The 22,949-nt window shown below is 48.4% G+C and overlaps 1 protein-coding gene across 1 annotated transcript; it reads right to left on the bottom strand.

The window, feature by feature from the left end:
- Positions 1–5,274: 5,274 nt before the first annotated feature.
- Positions 5,275–18,359, bottom strand: LOC120035330 (RING-type E3 ubiquitin-protein ligase PPIL2-like). Its single transcript, XM_038982114.1, has 6 exons — positions 18,208–18,359; positions 17,786–17,842; positions 11,185–11,257; positions 9,970–10,032; positions 5,854–6,005; positions 5,275–5,497 (listed from the first exon to the last, which is right to left on the bottom strand). The coding sequence occupies exons 1-6, from the start codon at positions 18,243–18,245 to the stop codon at positions 5,392–5,394; spliced, it is 489 nt and encodes a 162-aa protein (XP_038838042.1). The 5' UTR covers positions 18,246–18,359; the 3' UTR covers positions 5,275–5,391.
- Between the last annotated feature and the right edge of the window lie 4,590 nt (positions 18,360–22,949).

Genomic DNA, 22,949 nt, shown 5'->3' with positions numbered 1-22,949 from the left:
GGAGCTAGGAACACAAGCATTTAGTTAGATACTACTGCACTGTTGGAGCTAGGAACACAAGCATTTAGTTAGATACTACTGCACTGTTGGAGCTAGGAACACAAGCATTTAGTTAGATACTACTGCACTGTTGGAGCTAGGAACACAAGCATTTCGCTACAATCGCAGTAACCATTTTTTTGTTTGTTGCAAAGATCCCTTCTAAATGTGATAGTAATGATCTACTTTTTCTAAAGTATCGGTAATCTGATTACAATATTTTAGCTGGTTACAGTTTGTTTATTTGTTGTCCATCGCTCCCCAACCCTGCACACACAGCAGTCCATCTTCTCTGGCCCTATATTACCAGTTAAGAAAACATTGCATGTTTGTCCATGTCTGGTTGTCCTTCTCCATCCCCCTTTCCCCTCCTCTCTGCTGCGGTCCAGTGTTTTCCCAGGACAAATAAGCTCCTAGATGGAGACAGAGCCAGTCGTCCCATCAGACAGCACGGCGAGGCAGCCTGTGTATCGGTGGTCGGGACATTAAAAGGTTTAATATTAAAAGTTCCCTGGAGATGCCGAGGACACCACCCCACCCAGGATGGTTTGTTACCTGTAGGGCTGGAACGTTCCCTCTATCAGCAGGGCCTAGCTCAACTCAGACCATGCAGCTGTCACACACACACACTTAATTCATTCTGGCCATGAAAAATGAAGATTTCTATCAATAGCCAACAATTAGTCCATGTGGATGGTGTGTCCTGTATCTGTCACCCTACACCAGCTACTAAGCTTCTCAGGACTGAGCTGCCATCTCATTTAGGAACCATGTGTCTTATGATGCCACAGCAGAAAGATAAGGACAGGTGGGAACTGAGCTGAACCACCTGTGCTTCGTAACAAGTCATGACAAAGCATCTCATTACAGGTGTGTGCGTGGGTGTGTGTGTTACAGTTCAGTGTGTTCTTTCAGAACGTCCCCGTGGGACAGCGGACACCAGAGACGGAGGGTCAGAGGTTAAACACCAGAGACGGAGGGTCAGAGGTTAAACACCAGAGACGGAGGGTCAGAGGTTAAACACCAGAGACGGAGGGTCAGAGGTTAAACACCAGAGACGGAGGGTCAGAGGTTAAACACCAGAGACGAAGGGTCAGAGGTTAAACACCAGAGACGAAGAGTCAGAGGTTAAACACCAGAGACGAAGAGTCAGAGGTTAAACACCAGAGACGAAGAGTCAGAGGTTAAACACCAGAGACGAAGGGTCAGAGGTTAAACACCAGAGACGAAGGGTCAGAGGTTAAACACCAGAGACGAAGGGTCAGAGGTTAAACATCAGAGACGAAGGGTCAGAGGTTAAACACCACGTGACACAGAGCTCGTTACATAAAACAGGACACTGACAGGGAACTCCTCCTCGTCACGTGCATCGCCACTCGTAAAACGACCACCAATACGTGATTCCGTTTCTTTATTGAACTTTTATTTAACTAGGCAAGTCAGTTACCTAATTCATATTTACAATGACGGCCTACCCCGGCCAAACCCTAACAACGCTGGGCCAATTGTGCGACGCCCTATGGGACTCCCAATCACGGCCGGTTGTGATACAGCCTGGAATCGAACCAGGATCTGTAGTGACGCCTCTAGCACTGAGATGCAGTGCCTTAGACCGGTGCCCCACTCGGGAGCCCTGCCTGACTAAGGGCTGGCTGCCCTGTCTGTTTTTGGTTACTGGTTCTAATTATTAATAAGATTACTCCTTAATAAGAGTCTATTTACACATCCGTAAGTCAATCTAAATAACATAATAGCACAGACCGGATTACCAGGACGTGTACACCGAGCATGCACTGACCAACTGGCAAATGTCCTCACTGACATTTTCAACTTGTCCCTGACTGAGTCTGTAATATCAACATGTTTCAAGCAGACCACCATAGTCCCCGTGCCCAAGAACACGAAGGTAACCTGCCTAAATGACTACTGACCCATAGCACTCACGTCTGTAGCCATGAAGTGCTTCGAAAGGCTGGTAATGGCTCACATCAACACCATTATCCCAGAAACTCTAGACCCAAACCAACTTGCATACCGCCCCAAGAGATCCACAGATGATGCCATCTCTATTGCACTCCACACTGCCCTTTAACACCTGGACAAAAGGAACACCTATGTGAGAATGATGTTCATTGACTACAGCTCAGCGTTCAACACCATAGTGGCCTCAAAGCTCATCACTAAGCTAAGGACCCTGGGACTAAACACCTCCCTCTGCAACTGGATCCTGGACTTCCTAACGGGCCGCCCCCAGGTGGTAAGGGTAGGTAACAACACATCCGCCACGCTGATCCTCAACACGGGGGCCCCTCAAGGGTACGTGCTCAGTCCCCTCATGTACTCCCTGTTCATTCATGACTGCATGGACAGGCACGACTCCAACACCATCATTAAGTTCGCCGATGACAACAGTGGTAGGCCCGATCACCGACGACGACAGCCCTATAGGGAGGAGGTCAGAGACCTGGCCCTGTGGTGCCAGGACAATAACCTCTCCCTCAACGTGATCAAGACAAAGGAGATGATTGTGGACTTAAGGAAAAAGAACACCGAACACGACCCCATTCTCATCAACGGGGCTGCAGGCGGTGTCAGAGGAAGGCCCTAAAAATTGTCGAAGACTCCAGCCACCCTAGTCATAGACTGTTCTCTCTGCTACCGCATGGCAAGCGGTACCGGAGCGCCAAGTCTAGGTCCAAGAGGCTTCTAAACAGCTTCTACCCCCAAGCCATAAGACTGCTGAACTAGTCAAATGGCTACACAGACAATTTGCATTGCCCCCCGTCACCCCTTTTACACTGCTGCTACTCTCTGTTTATTATCTATACATAGTCACTTTAACTCTACATGTACGTATTACCTCGACTAACCAGTGCCCCTGCACCTGTTCCCCCTCAAAAATTGATCAGTTTGAGCAAGTATTATATATGGGCTGTGTCTCTATCCATCACATCCGCCTGTCGGCCTTCCGTATCCGTGGTGAAAGGTGGCCGAGCTCAAACGGTTTGGCATACGGGACTGTCACGGGACTCGTCTGAAGTCTAACGCCGATGTGCCAACGTCTGTCTGTCTAGCGTCCGAACCGTTTGAGCTACAAACCGAGGACCTCACTATGGAAAGGGGAGACTCTCACAAACACCATGGTGTCACAGGACTCGTCTGACAGTAACCAACAAATTGGACGTATGGAGGTAGTTTTGAGGCAACTAAAATAAAGGTGTCCTGAGCTTCGTGTCTCCTAGATATAAACCTTGTATCTTATGATTCATTTGTTGTCTGTCTTTTTCTCCATGTATATGTTATTCAATGTGTTTCTCTGGGCTATAGTAGTAAAGACCAAATTCTATATATTTTTGTATTTATTTTTATACCTAAAAAAGGGGTCCTAAAATTCAAAATCAAATAGCTACATGATCCATGGTATGACCCTCTTAAAACCATTCCATATGTTGGCTTAGTACCCCCCCCCCCCCCACGTGGCTAAGACTTAGAGGTTTTAAACAGTGGTGGCTTGACTCTGGGGATCCAACCGTTTCCAGTTTCTTCCAATCGGTAATCTCCCACTTCACACAGACAGTATTAATTCATAACCAAATACAAGTCCTTCAAAGCTTCAGCAGCACGTTGTGAGAAGAGCTCTCAGTCTTCATCTGGTCGTCTCCAGACAAAGGCTATTCAGTACTGCTGTCTGTACCGTCCGACCGACAATCAGCGGGGGGGGTGGGGGGGGGGGTGGTTGGGGTCTAGCGCCACAGCAGAACTGTCCCAAATGGCCCCAACTAGATTGAGCAGCGGGCTGATTTTGGTCAGCGTGGATGATCGGGTGGACAGGACCATAATTATAATAATTTAAACACTGTAAATTGACCACAACTACAATACCCAAAAAGGGATTGGTATTTTCTAATAGAATCATGTCATACCTTTATTACATTGACACACATTCACATATCTTTACATTTTATTTGTGGAAATACTTGGTGAACAGATTTCTGAAGTGAAACACTTTTTCATCTTAGTCTTTGATTTTTTTCTATCCAGCAATTTATATATATATTTTACTTTGGGGGAGAATAATTTGACCCCTGCCCTATGGGCCGCCTGCTGCTGACCCCTGCCCTATGGGCCGCCTGCTGCTGACCCCTGCCCTATGGGCCGCCTGCTGCTGACCCCTGCCCTATGGGCCGCCTGCTGCTGACCCCTGCCCTATGGGCCGCCTGCTGCTGACCCCTGCCCTATGGGCCGCCTGCTGCTGACCCCTGCCCTATGGGCCGCCTGCTGCTGACCCCTGCCCTATGGGCCGCCTGCTGCTGACCCCTGCCCTATATAGTGCACTACTTTTGACAAGGGCCCATAGGGTAGTAGTGCACTATATAGGGGATAGGGTGCCATTTGAAAAACAGCAGGGCTTGGCCTCACAAGAAACCGATGAAAGATAAGAATTTGTGCAAATTATGAAGCTAAAATTTAAAAAAGAAACAGGAAAAACGTGAATTTATTAAAAACACAAATAAAAAAAACAAATGCATCATTAGAAAGTAAACATTATTTGATGGCATACTAAGTGAAAGACAACGTTCTATATAATTCACAACCCAGAAAATAAAAATAAAATATCCATGAGAAGCGAATGGCAGGGGGTGTAATATCATCAGGGGGTGTAATATCATCAGGGGGTGTAATATCATCAGGGGGTGTAATATCATCAGGGGGTGTAATATCATCAGGGGGTGTAATATCATCAGGGGGTGTAATATCATCAGGGGGTGAGTGGAAGTGTCCAGGGGGTAATATCATCGGGGTATCAGGGGGTACATCCAGAATGGAAGCCTATTCCCTACATAAACCACTACTTTTGACCAAAGCCTGGTTACCTCATTTCCTATATATTTTGACCAGAACTACAGTGTCCTATGGGCCCTGGTCTAAAGTAGTGCACTATACAGGGAATAGGGCCCTGGTCTATAGTAGTGTACTATATAGGGAATAGGGCTCTGGTCTAAAGTAGTGCCCTATAAAGGGAACAGGGTTCCATAGGGGGCTGGTCAACAGTAGTGCCCTATAAAGGGAACAGGGTTCCATAGGGCTCTGGTCAACAGTAGTGCCCTATAAAGGGAACAGGGTTCCATAGGGGGCTGGTCAACAGTAGTGCCCTATAAAGGGAACAGGGTTCCATAGGGGGCTGGTCAACAGTAGTGCCCTATAAAGGGAACAGGGTTCCATAGGGGGCTGGTCAACAGTAGTGCCCTATAAAGGGAACAGGGTGCCATAGGGGGCTGGTCTAAAGTAGTGCCCTATATAGGGAACAGGTTGGGACACAGAAGGTGTCCAAGGGGCTGTGTGTCCATGGAGTTACCAGGAGCTGAAGTCCCCAAAGCCAGTCTTTCCTTTGGCTTTCTTGGCTCCGCTGGTCGCCCCACTGCTGGTCGGTCCGCTGTCCTCTGCTGCTGGACGCTTCCTACACACAGGATGGGGTTAATTGTGTGTGGTGTGTGGTGGTGTGTGTGGGGTGATGTGTGGGGTGATGTGTGGGGTGATGTGTGGGGTGATGTGTGTGGTGATGTGTGTGGTGATGTGTGTGGTGATGTGTGTGGTGATGTGTGGGGTGATGTGTGGGGTGATGTGTGGTGTTGTGTGTGGTGATGTGTGTGGTGATGTGTGTGGTGATGTGTGTGGTGATGGTGGTGATGGTGTGTGGTGGTGTGTGTGGGGTGATGTGTGGGGTGATGTGTGGGGTGATGTGTGGGGTGATGTGTGTGGTGATGTGTGTGGTGATGTGTGTGGTGATGTGTGTGGTGATGTGTGTGGCCTCACGTGGTGGTAGTGGTCACAGGGTTGATGTATTTCCCAATGCCAGCCTTGAAGGTCTTGGGAGTCTGATCTGCTTTAGTCTTCCTCTGAGACGCACTGCTCTGAGCTCTATCCTCCTCCTGCTTGTCCAGCTCCTTCTGGCGCTCCGCTGCAATCTACATACATAAGTTGTTAGTGTATTTTCCAATCTCTGTGCTCGTCAGAAACTGAGGTCTTCTGATTGTATGTTTTGTTTAAACATGTCAGTTAGCTGCTTGACGCCAGTCGAAATGCGTCAGGGGCGTCGGAGCAGCTAACCGACGCCAGTCGAAATGCGTCAGGGGCGTCGGAGCAGCTAACTGACGCCAGTCGAAATGCGTCAGGGGCGTCGGAGCAGCTAACTGACGCCAGTCGAAATGCGTCAGGGGCGTCGGAGCAGCTAACTGACGCCAGTCGAAATGCGTCAGGGGCGTCGAGCAGCTAACTGACGCCAGTCGAAATGCGTCAGGGGCGTCGAGCAGCTAACTGACGCCAGTCGAAATGCGTCAGGGGCGTCGAGCAGCTAACTGACGCCAGTCGAAATGCGTCAGGGGCGTCGAGCAGCTAACTGACGCCAGTCGAAATGCGTCAGGGGCGTCGAGCAGCTAACTGACGCCAGTCGAAATGCGTCAGGGGCGTCGAGCAGCTAACTGACGCCAGTCGAAATGCGTCAGGGGCGTCGAGCAGCTAACTGACGCCAGTCGAAATGCGTCAGGGGCGTCGAGCAGCTAACTGACGCCAGTCGAAATGCGTCAGGGGCGTCGAGCAGCTAACTGACGCCAGTCGAAATGCGTCAGGGGCGTCGAGCAGCTAACTGACGCCAGTCGAAATGCGTCAGGGGCGTCGAGCAGCTAACTGACGCCAGTCGAAATGCGTCAGGGGCGTCGAGCAGCTAACTGACGCCAGTCGAAATGCGTCAGGGGCGTCGAGCAGCTAACTGACGCCAGTCGAAATGCGTCAGGGGCGTCGAGCAGCTAACTGACGCCAGTCGAAATGCGTCAGGGGCGTCGAGCAGCTAACTGACGCCAGTCGAAATGCGTCAGGGGCGTCGAGCAGCTAACTGACGCCAGTCGAAATGCGTCAGGGGCGTCGAGCAGCTAACTGACGCCAGTCGAAATGCGTCAGGGGCGTCGAGCAGCTAACTGACGCCAGTCGAAATGCGTCAGGGGCGTCGGAGCAGCTAACTGACGCCAGTCGAAATGCGTCAGGGGCGTCGAGCAGCTAACTGACGCCAGTCGAAATGCGTCAGGGGCGTCGAGCAGCTAACTGACGCCAGTCGAAATGCGTCAGGGGCGTCGAGCAGCTAACTGACGCCAGTCGAAATGCGTCAGGGGCGTCGAGCAGCTAACTGACGCCAGTCGAAATGCGTCAGGGGCGTCGAGCAGCTAACTGACGCCAGTCGAAATGCGTCAGGGGCGTCGAGCAGCTAACTGACGCCAGTCGAAATGCGTCAGGGGCGTCGAGCAGCTAACTGACGCCAGTCGAAATGCGTCAGGGGCGTCGAGCAGCTAACTGACGCCAGTCGAAATGCGTCAGGGGCGTCGAGCAGCTAACTGACGCCAGTCGAAATGCGTCAGGGGCGTCGAGCAGCTAACTGACGCCAGTCGAAATGCGTCAGGGGCGTCGAGCAGCTAACTGACGCCAGTCGAAATGCGTCAGGGGCGTCGAGCAGCTAACTGACGCCAGTCGAAATGCGTCAGGGGCGTCGAGCAGCTAACTGACGCCAGTCGAAATGCGTCAGGGGCGTCGAGCAGCTAACTGACGCCAGTCGAAATGCGTCAGGGGCGTCGAGCAGCTAACTGACGCCAGTCGAAATGCGTCAGGGGCGTCGAGCAGCTAACTGACGCCAGTCGAAATGCGTCAGGGGCGTCGAGCAGCTAACTGACGCCAGTCGAAATGCGTCAGGGGCGTCGAGCAGCTAACTGACGCCAGTCGAAATGCGTCAGGGGCGTCGAGCAGCTAACTGACGCCAGTCGAAATGCGTCAGGGGCGTCGAGCAGCTAACTGACGCCAGTCGAAATGCGTCAGGGGCGTCGAGCAGCTAACTGACGCCAGTCGAAATGCGTCAGGGGCGTCGAGCAGCTAACTGACGCCAGTCGAAATGCGTCAGGGGCGTCGAGCAGCTAACTGACGCCAGTCGAAATGCGTCAGGGGCGTCGAGCAGCTAACTGACGCCAGTCGAAATGCGTCAGGGGCGTCGAGCAGCTAACTGACGCCAGTCGAAATGCGTCAGGGGCGTCGAGCAGCTAACTGACGCCAGTCGAAATGCGTCAGGGGCGTCGAGCAGCTAACTGACGCCAGTCGAAATGCGTCAGGGGCGTCGAGCAGCTAACTGACGCCAGTCGAAATGCGTCAGGGGCGTCGAGCAGCTAACTGACGCCAGTCGAAATGCGTCAGGGGCGTCGAGCAGCTAACTGACGCCAGTCGAAATGCGTCAGGGGCGTCGAGCAGCTAACTGACGCCAGTCGAAATGCGTCAGGGGCGTCGAGCAGCTAACTGACGCCAGTCGAAATGCGTCAGGGGCGTCGAGCAGCTAACTGACGCCAGTCGAAATGCGTCAGGGGCGTCGAGCAGCTAACTGACGCCAGTCGAAATGCGTCAGGGGCGTCGAGCAGCTAACTGACGCCAGTCGAAATGCGTCAGGGGCGTCGAGCAGCTAACTGACGCCAGTCGAAATGCGTCAGGGGCGTCGAGCAGCTAACTGACGCCAGTCGAAATGCGTCAGGGGCGTCGAGCAGCTAACTGACGCCAGTCGAAATGCGTCAGGGGCGTCGAGCAGCTAACTGACGCCAGTCGAAATGCGTCAGGGGCGTCGAGCAGCTAACTGACGCCAGTCGAAATGCGTCAGGGGCGTCGAGCAGCTAACTGACGCCAGTCGAAATGCGTCAGGGGCGTCGAGCAGCTAACTGACGCCAGTCGAAATGCGTCAGGGGCGTCGAGCAGCTAACTGACGCCAGTCGAAATGCGTCAGGGGCGTCGAGCAGCTAACTGACGCCAGTCGAAATGCGTCAGGGGCGTCGAGCAGCTAACTGACGCCAGTCGAAATGCGTCAGGGGCGTCGAGCAGCTAACTGACGCCAGTCGAAATGCGTCAGGGGCGTCGAGCAGCTAACTGACGCCAGTCGAAATGCGTCAGGGGCGTCGAGCAGCTAACTGACGCCAGTCGAAATGCGTCAGGGGCGTCGAGCAGCTAACTGACGCCAGTCGAAATGCGTCAGGGGCGTCGAGCAGCTAACTGACGCCAGTCGAAATGCGTCAGGGGCGTCGAGCAGCTAACTGACGCCAGTCGAAATGCGTCAGGGGCGTCGAGCAGCTAACTGACGCCAGTCGAAATGCGTCAGGGGCGTCGAGCAGCTAACTGACGCCAGTCGAAATGCGTCAGGGGCGTCGAGCAGCTAACTGACGCCAGTCGAAATGCGTCAGGGGCGTCGAGCAGCTAACTGACGCCAGTCGAAATGCGTCAGGGGCGTCGAGCAGCTAACTGACGCCAGTCGAAATGCGTCAGGGGCGTCGAGCAGCTAACTGACGCCAGTTGAAATGCGTCAGGGGCGTCGAGCAGCTAACTGACGCCAGTTGAAATGCGTCAGGGGCGTCGAGCAGCTAACTGACGCCAGTCGAAATGCGTCAGGGGCGTCGAGCAGCTAACTGACGCCAGTCGAAATGCGTCAGGGGCGTCGGAGCAGCTAACTGACGCCAGTCGAAATGCGTCAGGGGCGTCGAGCAGCTAACTGACGCCAGTTGAAATGCGTCAGGGGCGTCGAGCAGCTAACTGACGCCAGTCGAAATGCGTCAGGGGCGTCGGAGCAGCTAACTGACGCCAGTCGAAATGCGTCAGGGGCGTCGAGCAGCTAACTGACGCCAGTCGAAATGCGTCAGGGGCGTCGGAGCAGCTAACTGACGCCAGTCGAAATGCGTCAGGGGCGTCGAGCAGCTAACTGACGCCAGTCGAAATGCGTCAGGGGCGTCGAGCAGCTAACTGACGCCAGTCGAAATGCGTCAGGGGCGTCGAGCAGCTAACTGACGCCAGTCGAAATGCGTCAGGGGCGTCGAGCAGCTAACTGACAACATCTTAATGGATCATAAACCAAACACACAAACTAACCTGGGCATCTGCCTCATCATACGGGTCCACGAACACAGTGGCACTCAGCAGCTTGATCTCAGACTGGAGACGGCGGAAGAGAGGAGCAAAGAGAGAGTATAGTTTAAGCCCTCGCTGGGTTAGTGGTCGCTGGTGTCGTCAGAGTTCTGGATAAAGTTACAACTGAGTTCTGGGAGTCTGTTTCTACTAAAGTGAGTTACAGGTAACAGGTATGAACAGGGGATCACAACAACTAACAGACAGTGGGAAGGAGATAAAACAAGGGCTATTTATTGTACTTCTCTGCTCCATACAGTGTGTGTGTGTGTGTGTGTGTGTGTCAGTTTCCGTTAGCCGGTAATAGCTGGCTTTTGGCCGATAAAAAAAAAGAAGAAAAAAAAAGATAGAAAAGACGATGAATGAAATTGCCGCCCATTGTCCGAGAGAAGAAGAAAAATCCCATTGTGAAAATGTTTTTTTAGCCTGTTAATTGATGTTAATACATTTAACTGATCATGCGTATCAGTCTGTGTGTTAATTGTCATAATTTAGTGGAGTGAGTTAAACTGGCACGTGTACAGTATACAATGCTTTTGACAACAATGTTTCCCCGTTAATTACACTATGGAACTTACATTCACGCGTTGCCTAATGCCTTGTGCGCATTGCTGCGCTTTATAATGTGCATAAATTGTTTAGCAACATTTTAAAGATAAACGTTCTGATCTGTTGCATTAGACACTAATTTAACATATATATTTATTTTTAAGTAGCCTAGGCCTGCTGGTTGTATGAATTAGGGATCTATCATCTCACAACTATCCCAGAGTCTGTTTGAAATAGACTATTTCATTCTCAAGAAGCTGACCAATAGAATTAGGTTAACTTTTCTACTCTGACGGATACGTAGATTGACATTGGCTAGTGATGTTGGCTGTTCGTTACTCGTCTTGTTGGCTGAAGAAAAGTAAACTTAACATCCTCAAAGTGGGTAAGAAGGGCCGCCCATATCTCTGCTTCCTGGACTTGCATGTTCTGTTAATACTGTGTGAATTACTATATTCTAATGTTATTTCTGTTATTTCATATGCACCCAATGCATATGGGTCCTGTACATTTCTCAAAATGTCAAATTTAAAACGTTGCTGGTTAAATATACGCCGCCACATGTTCCCAACGGAAACCCTGGTGTGTGTGTGTGTGTGTGTGTGTGTGTGTGTGTGTGTGTGTGTGTACCTTGGGTTTATCCGTTTTAGGATCAGCCTCTATGTTCTCCATGGCTGTCAGAGCCTCGAAGCCTCCCACCACCCTGGGAAGAAACAAGACAACACATCTTCAAAACTACCACCCACACTAAGCTTCCTTTCTTCAAAACTACCACCCACACTCAGCTTCCTTTCTTCAAAACGACCACCCACACTCAGCTTCCTTTCTTCAAAACTACCACCCACACTCAGCTTCCTTTCTTCAAAACTACCACGTTACACTAAGCTTCCTTTCTTCAAAACTACCACATTACACTAAGCTTCCTTTCTACGCGTCGGGCCGGACAGAACCACAACGTCGGGTAAGCTTAAGGGGGGAGGGGTGTGTCTCTTTGTTAACAGCGGGTGTGTGATCTCTAACATTAAGGAAGTCTCGAGGTGTTGCTCTCCTGAGGTAGAGTACCTCATGATAAGCTGTAGACCACACTATTTACCAAGAGAGTTTATCTATATTTTGTCGTAGCTGTCTATTTACCACCTCAAAACGATGCCGGCACTAAGACCTCACTCAATGAGCTGTATTCCGCCATAAACAAACAGGAAAACGCCCATCCAGATGCGGTGCTCCTAGTGGCCGGGGACTTTAATGCAGAGAAACTTAAATCAGATTTACCTCATTTTAACCAGCATGTCACATGTGCAACCAGAGGGGAAAAAACTATAAATAACCTTCACTCTACACAGAGCGACGCATACAGTGAGGGAAAAAAGTATTTGATCCCCTGCTGATTTTGTACGTTTGCCCAATGACAAAGAAATGATCAGTCTATCATTTTAAATGGCAACTCAAACCTTCAGCTCCCTCCACAGATTTGCTATGGGATTAAGGTCTGGAGACTGGCTAGGCCACTCCAGGACCTTAATGTGCTTCTTCTTGAGCCACTCCATTGTTACCTTGGCTGTGTGTTTTGGGTCATTGTCATGCTGGAATACCCATCCAAAACCCATTTTCAATGCCCTGGCTGAGGGAAGGAGGTTCTCACCCAAGATTTGACGGTACATGGCCCCGTCCATCGTCCCTTTGATGCGGTGAAGTTGTCCTGTCCCCTTACCAGAAAAACACCCCCAAAGCATAATGTTTCCACCTCCATGTTTGACGGTGGGGATGGTGTTCTTGGGGTCATAGGCAGCATTCCTCCTCCTCCAAACACGGCGAGTTGAGTTGATGCCAAAGAGCTCCATTTTGGTCTCATCTGACCACAACACTTTCACCCAGTTGTCGTCTGAATCATTCAGATGTTCATTGGCAAACTTCAGACGGGCATGTATATGTTCTTTCTGGAGCAGGGGGACCTTGCGGGCGCTGCAGGATTTCAGTCCTTCACGGCGTAGTGTGTTACCAATTGTTTTCTTGGTGACTATGGTCCCAGCTGCCTTGAGATCATTGACAAGATCCTCCCGTGTAGTTCTGGGCTGATTCCTCACCGTCCTCATGACCATTGCAACTCTACGAGGTGAGATCTTGCATGGAGCCCCAGGCCGAGGGAGATTGACCGTTCTTTTGTGTTTGTTCCATTTGCGAATAATCGCACTAACTGTTGTCACCTTCTCACCAAGCTGCTTGGCGATGGTCTTGTAGCCCATTCCAGCCTTGTCCCTGACATCCTTGGAGAGCTCTTTGGTCTTGGTGGAAAGTTTGGAATCTGATTGATTGCTTCTGTGGACAGGTGTCTTTTATACAGGTAACAAACTGAGATTAGGAGCATTCCCTTTAAGAATGTGCTCCTAATCTCAGCTCGTTACCTGTATAAAAAGACAACTGGGAGCCAGAAATCTTTCTGATTGAGAGGGGTCAAATACTGATTTCCCTCATTAAAATGCAAATCAATTTATAACATTTTTGACATGCGTTTTTCTGGATTTCTTTGTTGTTATTCTGTCTCTCACTGTTCAAATAAACCTACCATTAAAATTATAGACTGATCATTTCTTTGTCAGTGGGCAAACGTACAAATCAGCAGGGTATCAAATACTTTTTTCCCTCACTGTACATAGTGCATTTGGAAAGTATTCAGACCCCTTGACTTTCTCCACTTTGTGAGGCTACCTTATTCTAAAATTGATGAAATTGTTATTTATTTTTTTGTCCTGTTGGAAGGTGAACCTTCACCCCAGTCTGAGGTCCTGAGCGCAATCAAGGATCTCTCCGTACTTTGCTCCGTTCATCTTTGCCTATCCTGATTCGTCTCCCAGTCCCTGCTGCTGAAAAACATCCCCACAGCATGATGCTGCCACCACCATGCTTCACCGTAGGGATGGTGCCAGATTTCCTCCAGAAGTGAAGATTGAACTCTTTGGCCTGAATGCCAATCTTGGTTTCATCAGACCAGAGAATCTTGTTTGATCTGAGAGTCCTTTGGGTGCCTTTTGGCAAATTCCATGTGGGCTGTCATGTGCCTTTTACTGAGGAGTGGCTTCCGTCTGGCCACTCTACCATAAAGAACGGATTGGTGTAGTGCTGCAGATATGGTTGTCCTTCTGAAAGGTTCTCCCAACCTGTTTTCAATTTGTCATTATGGGGTATTGTGTGTAGATTGATTAGTAAAAAAAATATTGAATCCATTTTAGAGTAAGGCTGTAATTTTACAAAATGTGGAAAAAGTCAAGGGGTCTGAATACTACCAGGTACAGGGCATTCAGAAAGTAGAGTAGTGGCCTGAGGGAACACTGTGTTGCGAAAAGTGTTTTGAAATGTAATGTCATGTATACTGAACTAAAATATAAAAGCAACAATTTCAAAGATTTCACTGAGTTACAGTTGATATCAGGAAATCAGTCAATTGAAATAAATTAGGCCCTAATCTATGGATTTCACATGACTGGGAATACAGATATGCATCTCATGGTATCTGGTGTGACCACCATTTGCCTCATGCAGCACGACACCTCTCCTTCACATGGAGTTGATCAGGCTGCTGATTGTGGCCTTGTAGAATGTTGTTCCACTCCTCTTCAATGGCTTTGTGAAGTTTCTCGATATTAGTGGGAACTGGAACATGTTGTTGTACACGTTGATCCAGAGCATCCCAAACATGATCAATGGGTGACATGTCTGGTGAGTATGCAGGCCATGGAAGAACTGGGACATGTTCAGCTGCCAGGAATTGTGTTCAGATCCTTGTGACATGGGGCCGTGCATTATCATGCTGAAACATGAGGTGATGGCGGTGGATGAATGGCACAACAATGGGCCTCAGGATCTCATCACGGTATCTCTGTGCATTCAAATTGCCATCGATAAAAAGCTATTGTGTTCATTGTCTGTAGCTTATACCTGTCCATACCATAACCCCACCACCATGGGGCACTCTGTTCACAACGTTGACATGAGCAAACTGCTCGCCCACACGATGCCATACACGTGGTCTGTGGTTGTGAGGCCGGTTGGACGTACTGCGAAATTCTCTAAAACAACGTTGAGGCGGCTTGTGGTAGAGAAATTAACATTAAATTCTCTGGCAACAGCTCTGGTGGACATTCCTGCAGTCAGCATGCCAATTGCACGCTGCCTAAACGTGAGACATCTGTGGCATTGTGTTGTGTGACAAAACTGCGCATTTTAGTGGCCTTTTATTGCCCCCAGCACAAGGTGCACCTGTGTAATGATCATGCGGTTTAAAATCAGCTTCTTGATTTACCTGTTAGGTGGATGGATTATCTTGGCAGAGGAGAAATGCTCACTAACAGGGATGTTAAAAAAAATTGTGCACAAAAGTTGAGGAAAGCTCTGGAATTTGTGATTATTTTATTTTATTTCAGCTCACAAAACACTGGACTGCGTATATATTTTTGTTCAGTGTAATATTTTAACTGTATATAACTGCCTTAATGTTGCTGGACCCCAGGAGGAGTAGCTGCTGCCTTGGCAGGAACTAATGGGGATCCATAATAAACCCCAGGAAGAGTAGCTGCTGCCTTGGCAGGAACTAATGAGGATCCATAATAAACCCCAGGAAGAGTAGCTGCTGCCTTGGCAGGAACTAATGGGGATCCATAATAAACCTCAGGAAGAGTAGCTGCTGCCTTGGCAGGAACCAATGGGGATCCATAATAAACCCCAGGAAGAGTAGCTGCTGCCTTGGCAGGAACTAATGGGGATCCATAATAAACCCCAGGAAGAGTAGCTGCTGCCTTGGCAGGAACTAATGGGGATCCATAATAAACCTCAGGAAGAGTAGCTGCTGCCTTGGCAGGAACCAATGGGGATCCATAATAAACCACAGGAAGAGTAGCTGCTGCCTTGGCAGGAACTAATGGGGATCCATAATAAACCCCAGGAAGAGTAGCTGCTGCCTTGGCAGGAACTAATGAGGATCCATAATAAACCCCAGGAAGAGTAGCTGCTGCCTTGGCAGGAACTAATGGGGATCCATAATAAACCTCAGGAAGAGTAGCTGCTGCCTTGGCAGGAACCAATGGGGATCCATAATAAACCCCAGGAAGAGTAGCTGCTGCCTTGGCAGGAACTAATGGGGATCCATAATAAACCCCAGGAAGAGTAGCTGCTGCCTTGGCAGGAACTAATGGGGATCCATAATAAACCTCAGGAAGAGTAGCTGCTGCCTTGGCAGGAACTAATGGGGATCTATAATAAACCCCAGGAAGAGTAGCTGCTGCCTTGGCAGGAACTAATGGGGATCCATAATAAACCCCAGGAAGAGTAGCTGCTGCCTTGGCAGGAACCAATGGGGATCCATAATAAACCCCAGGAAGAGTAGCTGCTGCCTTGACAGGAACTAATGGGGATCCATAATAAACCCCAGGAAGAGTAGCTGCTGCCTTGGCAGGAACTAATGGGGATCCATAATAAACCCCAGGAAGAGTAGCTGCTGCTTTGGCAGGAACTAATGGAGATCCATAATAAACCCCAGGAAGAGTAGCTGCTGCCTTGACAGGAACTAATGGGGATCCATAATAAACCCCAGGAAGAGTAGCTGCTGCCTTGGCAGGAACTAATGGGGATCCATAATAAACCCCAGGAAGAGTAGCTGCTGCTTTGGCAGGAACTAATGGAGATCCATAATAAACCCCAGGAAGAGTAGCTCCTGCCTTGACAGGAACTAATGGGGATCCATAATAAACCCCAGGAAGAGTAGCTGCTGCCTTGACAGGAACTAATGGGGATCCATAATAAACCCCAGGAAGAGTAGCTGCTGCCTTGACAGGAACTAATGGGGATCCATAATAAACCCCAGGAAGAGTAGCTGCTGCCTTGACAGGAACTAATGGGGATCCATAATAAACCCCAGGAAGAGTAGCTGCTGCCTTGACAGGAACTAATGGGGATCCATAATAAACCCCAGGAAGAGTAGCTGCTGCCTAGGCAGGAACTAATGGGGATCCATAATAAACCCCAGGAAGAGTAGCTGCTGCCTAGGCAGGAACTAAATGGGGATCCTTAATATACCCCAGGAAGAGTAGCTGCTGCCTTGGCAGGAACTAATGGGGATCCATAATAAACCCCAGGAAGAGTAGCTGCTGCCTTGGCAGGAACTAAATGGGGATCCATAATAAACCCCAGGAAGAGTAGCTGCTGCCTTGGCAGGAACCAATGGGGATCCATAATAAACCCCAGGAAGAGTAGCTGCTGCCTTGACAGGAACTAATGGGGATCCATAATAAACCCCAGGAAGAGTAGCTGCTGCCTTGACAGGAACTAATGGGGATCCATAATAAACCCCAGGAAGAGTAGCTGCTGCCTTGGCAGGAACTAATGGGGATCCTTAATAAATACAAAAAGGTTCTATCATGAGCCAAACACAGATGCCTCTCCCCCCCCCCCAGGATATTTGGCATGGGTCCTCAGATCCTCAACAAGTTAAAACAACTGCACCATCGAGAGAGCATCTTGACTGGCTGCATCACCGCTTGGTATGGAAACTGCTTGGCAGAGTGCCAACTGTACAGTTTGATGGAGGAGGAATAATGGTCTGGGGCTGTTTTTCATGGTTCGGGCCCCTTAGTTCCAGTGAAGGGAAATCTTAACGCTACAGCATACAATGACATTCTGTGCTTCCAACTTTGTGGCGACAGTTTGGGGAAGGCCATTTCCTGTTTCAGGAAAATTCCCCCGTGTACAAAGCGAGGTCCATACAGAAATGGTTTGTCGAGATCAGTGTGGAAGAACTTGACTGGCATGCCCGGAACCCTGACCTCAACCCCATCGAACACCTTTGGGATGAATTGTAACACTGACTGCGAGCCAGGCCTAATCGCCCAACATCAGTCCCCGACCTCACTAATGCTCTTATGGCTGAATGGAAGCAAGTCCCCGCAGCAATGTTCCAACATCTAGTGGAAAGCCTTCCCAGAAGAGTGGAGGCTGTAATAGCAGCAATGTTCCATCATCTAGTGGAAAGCCTTCCCAGAAGAGTGGAGGCTGTTATAGAAGCAAAGGAGGGACCAACTCCATATTAATACCTATTAGAACTAACCGGGCTTCTCTGGCCCGGGGTTAGAACCGACCGGGCTCTCTGGCCAGTCTGGTACCCAGAGCACAGACATGCCATCTCATCACATATTCAACCAATATAACAGAGATATGTTAAAGTAAATGTCTGTGTGTATCTTACCTTCCAAACACAGTATGTTTCCTGTCCAGGTAGGGACATGACCGGAAGGTGATGAAGCTGGGATAGGAGACAACACATTCAAGAATGGTCAATGTCTCTGTCGTGACATCTCAGCAGCACATATTAAAGGGGGGAGAGAGTAACGGAGGTCAGGGGAGGCTGTATTAAAGGGGGGGGGGGGGGGGAGTAATGGAGGTCAGGGGGAGCATAAGACAATAGTATCACTTTATTCTGAAGTGTACACTCGTTCACTACTTCCCACACATTTAAAAGCATTGGATTGGTGGAGGCATGGGCTAGTGGTCGTTTCCACCACATCTCTGATACCAGCCATTTCCTTTCAAATCAGTGAAGGGAAGTGAACAAGTGCACACTTTAGGAGGAAGGAGGGTTAACTGGGACATAAGACAAAGACTACTCACAACTGGGACTTGTTGGTGTTGGGTCCTGAGTTGGCCATACTGAGAACCCCTCGTCCCGTGTGGGACAGGTTGGGACGGAACTCATCTTTGAAGGGCTTACCCCAGAATGACTCTCCTCCTGAAGAGGGGCAGACAGAGAGAGAGGGGCGGAGGCAGACAGAGAGCGAGGGGGGGCAGACAGAGAGCGAGGGGGGGGGGGGGGGGGCAGACAGAGAGCGAGGGGGGGGGGAGACAGAGAGCGAGGGGGGGGAGACAGAGAGCGAGGGGGAGACAGAGAGCGAGGGGGAGACAGAGAGCGAGGGGGAGACAGAGAGCGAGGGGGAGACAGAGAGCGAGGGGGAGACAGAGAGCGAGGGGGAGCAGACAGAGAGCGAGGGGGGGCAGACAGAGAGCGAGGGGGGGCAGACAGAGAGCGAGGGGGGGCAGACAGAGAGCGAGGGGGGGCAGACAGAGAGCGAGGGGGGGCAGACAGAGAGCGAGGGGGGGCAGACAGAGAGCGAGGGGGGGCAGACAGAGAGCGAGGGGGGGCAGACAGAGAGCGAGGGGGGGCAGACAGAGAGCGAGGGGGGGCAGACAGAGAGCGAGGGGGGGGCAGACAGAGAGCGAGGGGGGGGCAGACAGAGAGCGAGGGGGGGGCAGACAGAGAGCGAGGGGGGGCAGACAGAGAGCGAGGGGGGGCAGACAGAGAGCGAGGGGGGGCAGACAGAGAGCGAGGGGGGGCAGACAGAGAGCGAGGGGGGGCAGACAGAGAGCGAGGGGGGGGCAGACAGAGAGCGAGGGGGGGGCAGACAGAGAGCGAGATTTACCAACTTGTTATTACAATTATAAATATTGGGAGATAAATCCAATAGTAGATCTACATCCAGAATGATCCTAAATAAAGTACAACTAATGCAGAGCAGAACTCAAGACGATTCCCTTTAACTGGAAATATAAATAAAGGGCAGTAAAATGGTGGCCATTTGAGATTAAGCCACAAAACCTCCTAATAATTCAATGCACTGGAAACCCAAGAGCCGGACCCTGAGAAAGTCCCCTGTCAGCTGTTAAAACCACTAAACAACCCTATTATCCAAACACACAGGGAAATCAAGCAAAGTGTTATAGAAATTATACCTATTTGACAAATTGGGAAAATGAAACAAAAACACAGAATAAATTAAAATTGTTATCTGGCCTTAAAAATATCTATTTTTCAAGAAAATATCTCAATCAATGTCCAACTTCTCTGCATTTACTAATAACAATAAAGCTGGGAATTATTCTGGGTGAGGGGGAAACCACTAACATTACTGAATTATTCTGGGTGAGGGAGAAACCACTAACATTACTGAATTATTCTGGGTGAGGGAGAAACCACTAATATAACTGAATTATCCTGGGTGAGGGAGAAACCACTAATATGACTGAATTATCCTGGGTGAGGGAGAAACCACTAATAATACTGAATTATTCTGGGTGAGGGAGAAACCACTAATATTACTGAATTATTCTGGGTGAGGGAGAAACCACTAATATTACTGAATTATTCTGGGTGAGGGAGAAACCACTAATATTACTGAATTATTCTGGGTGAGGGAGAAACCACTAATATTACTGAATTATTCTGGGTGAGGGAGAAACCACTAATATTACTGAATTATCCTGGGTGAGGGAGAAACCACTAATATTACTGTCAGATATGCATGACCATTAGTTCCCTGAACTCTTTAAATTTAAAATAGTGTAACATTATCCATGTACATTTTGTTTATTTATTAGCCATTTCATTTTATAATGTTTGTATTTAATTAAATGTATTAACCGAAGAGTACACAATTGTGGCATATTTCTGCTTTACCAAATGAGGAGTTAAACTACACACCAGTCAGAGTTATACTTTAAAACTACATATTTAATAATAATAAGCTTTGCAATAGCCTTAGACTTTCAACAATTCACTATTTCTAATGAACCGTTGAGAAGTAACCAACAGAAAAGTACAAAGATCTTTTATAGCCAAGATACACCCCTCTCAACTTACACTGACGAACCACAGATCTTCGGAACAGTTCACAAAAAGGTTAAGATTTGTATGAAAGATATCTATAAAACATAGCAGACAGTTAATGCTGTGTCAACAGTTCTCATTGTAAAGACCAGTGTCTGGCCCCCTCACTCCAAAAGGTAACCGTCTCTCCCTGGTACCGCATAGAACAGAACCATTAGCTCATGTTCTCTGGAATGCTCTTTAGGTTTTATCACCCAAAGACATCGCAAATCTCCTCTGTCAGTGTTATCTCATAGAGGCCCATCCTCAGTGGAACACACACACACAATACTCTATTGTCGAATAAAACAACCATTATAATGCAATACAAGCATTATAACAATCTTACAAGCATTATAACATAATCTTACAAGCATTATAACATAATCTTACAAGCATTATAACATAATCTTACAAGCATTATAACATAATCTTACAAGCATTATAACATAATCTTACAAGCATTATAACATAATCTTACAAGCATTATAACATAATCTTACAAGCATTATAACATAATCTTACAAGCATTATAACATAATCTTACAAGCATTATAACATAATCTTGCAATTTTCCACGGCACAATACAACAGCAGTAGTGTTGTACATGTCTACATGATTATATGAATGATGGATGCCCCCTATCCCAAACAGGTTTAACAACGATGGAGGCCACGGTGTTCTTGGGGACCTTCAACGCTACAGAATTGTTTGGGTATCCTTCCCCAGATCTGTGCCTGGACACAATCCTGTCTCGGAGCTCTACGGACAATTCCTTCAACCTCATGACTTGGTTTTTGCTCTGACATACACTGTCAACTGTGGGACCTTATATAGACAGGTGTGTGCCTTTCCAAATCATGTCCAACCAATTGAATTTACCACAAGTGGACTCCAATCAAGTTCTAGAAACATCTCAAGGGATGATCAATGGAAACAGGATGCACCTGAGCTCAATTAACAGTCTCATAGCAAAGGGTCTGAATACTTATGTAAATAAGGTATGTTATTTGCAAAAATTTCTAAAAAACCTGTTTTCACTTTGTCATTATGGGGTATATGAGAAAAATACATTTAAATCAATTTTAGAACAAGGCTGAAATGTAGAAAAATGTGTAAAAAGTCAAGAAATAAGAATACTTTCCAATCGCCCTGCGCGTTGCCGCCCTAGGGTCATGCATCTCAAGGCAAAAGTATAATTTTATTATTCAAAAAAATTAAATACCCTCAAATAACATCCATTAAAAAAAATATATAATAATGTATATCTTGAAATTATATTTTGGCCATATCGCCCAGCCCTACAGGACCGGTGTCTAAACCAGACCTAGTTAAACGTTCCTTTCAAAACAAGCTGGCTAGGATCTTGTCTTTTCACAACGACGACGGAGGAACTATTGAACGGAGGCGTGTTCTACTGTCCTGTGTGTGTGCGTCATGCTGGGTTGATTTTACAGCTAGCCAATCATCTCCTGATTATCTCCTCTCATCCATAAACTCACCTGGTGACATTAGTGCATAATTTATCACCTGGCTGACATTTCCCTCTGCACAGCCGGCTCTCTGCCAAACACACACAGACAAGATCACATCCACCCAGGGCTAAAAATTAACATCCGCAACCTGCCAAATGCTGGTCGATTTTGGCGGGTAAGATGTCCATTTAACCAGCCTAGTTGTCAGTGAGACTTTGTCCTTGTGTTTCTTGAATATTTACATTGTTTTGTTCACAAGCTAGGTTGTTTTTCTTCTAATGTTCGACTTTCAACTGCGAGGGAAGAAAAGACAACGCTTCTTCTACTAGTCAGACTCAATCTCACAGGCACTAACATGACTCCAGTGATGTTACCACGGTAACCTCTCGCCCTTAAAGGGGCAGGTGAACATTTCTGTTGTCTTTATGATATTTTGGTTAAAAGACTCGGGTCACAAAATGTTTAATTATTCAATATACCACAATAGTTACCTCTTACTAGTAATATATGTATTTTTTTAGAAACATCACAAAGCATGCTCATTCTTTTGTATTTTTTGTTGGTGTAATTCTAGTGGCTCAGACATATTTTGGCTGGCACGCACACACACCAGTCTAATAGGTGTAATAGGTAGTACAGGGGGGGGGGGGGGGGGTCGCATTAAAGGCCCCTCCGCCTGCTAGAGCAGCTCTCCCCTCCCTCACAGTACGACCCCCTCCCTCACAGTACTACCCCCTCCCTCACAGTACGACCCCCTTCTCCCTCACAGTACGCCCCCCCCTCCACCTGCTAGAGCAGTAGTCAAGGTGTTTTACTCTCCACCACAGTAGTCAAGGTGTTTTACTCTCCACCACAGTAGTCAAGGTGTTTTACTCTCCACTACTCTCCACCACAGTAGTCAAGGTGTTTTACTCTCCACCACAGTAGTCAAGGGGTTTTACTCTCCACCACAGTAGTCAAGGTGTTTGACTCTCCACTAGTCAAGGTGTTTGACTCTCCACCACAGTAGTCAAGGTGTTTGACTCTCCACCACAGTAGTCAAGGTGTTTGACTCTCCACCACAGTAGTCAAGGTGTTTTACTCTCCACCACAGTAGTCAAGGGGTTTGACTCTCCACCACAGTAGTCAAGGTGTTTTACTCTCCACTACACCACAGCAGTCAAGGGGTTTTACTCCCCACCACAGTAGTCAAGGTGTTTTACTCTCCACTACTCTCCACCACAGTAGTCAAGGGGTT

This window comes from Salvelinus namaycush, unplaced genomic scaffold, assembly GCF_016432855.1.
Source record: "Salvelinus namaycush isolate Seneca unplaced genomic scaffold, SaNama_1.0 Scaffold103, whole genome shotgun sequence".
Taxonomy (NCBI): Eukaryota; Metazoa; Chordata; class Actinopteri; order Salmoniformes; family Salmonidae; genus Salvelinus; species Salvelinus namaycush.
Note: the sequence above shows the minus strand (reverse complement) of the source record. Positions and strands in the feature narration are given on the sequence as shown.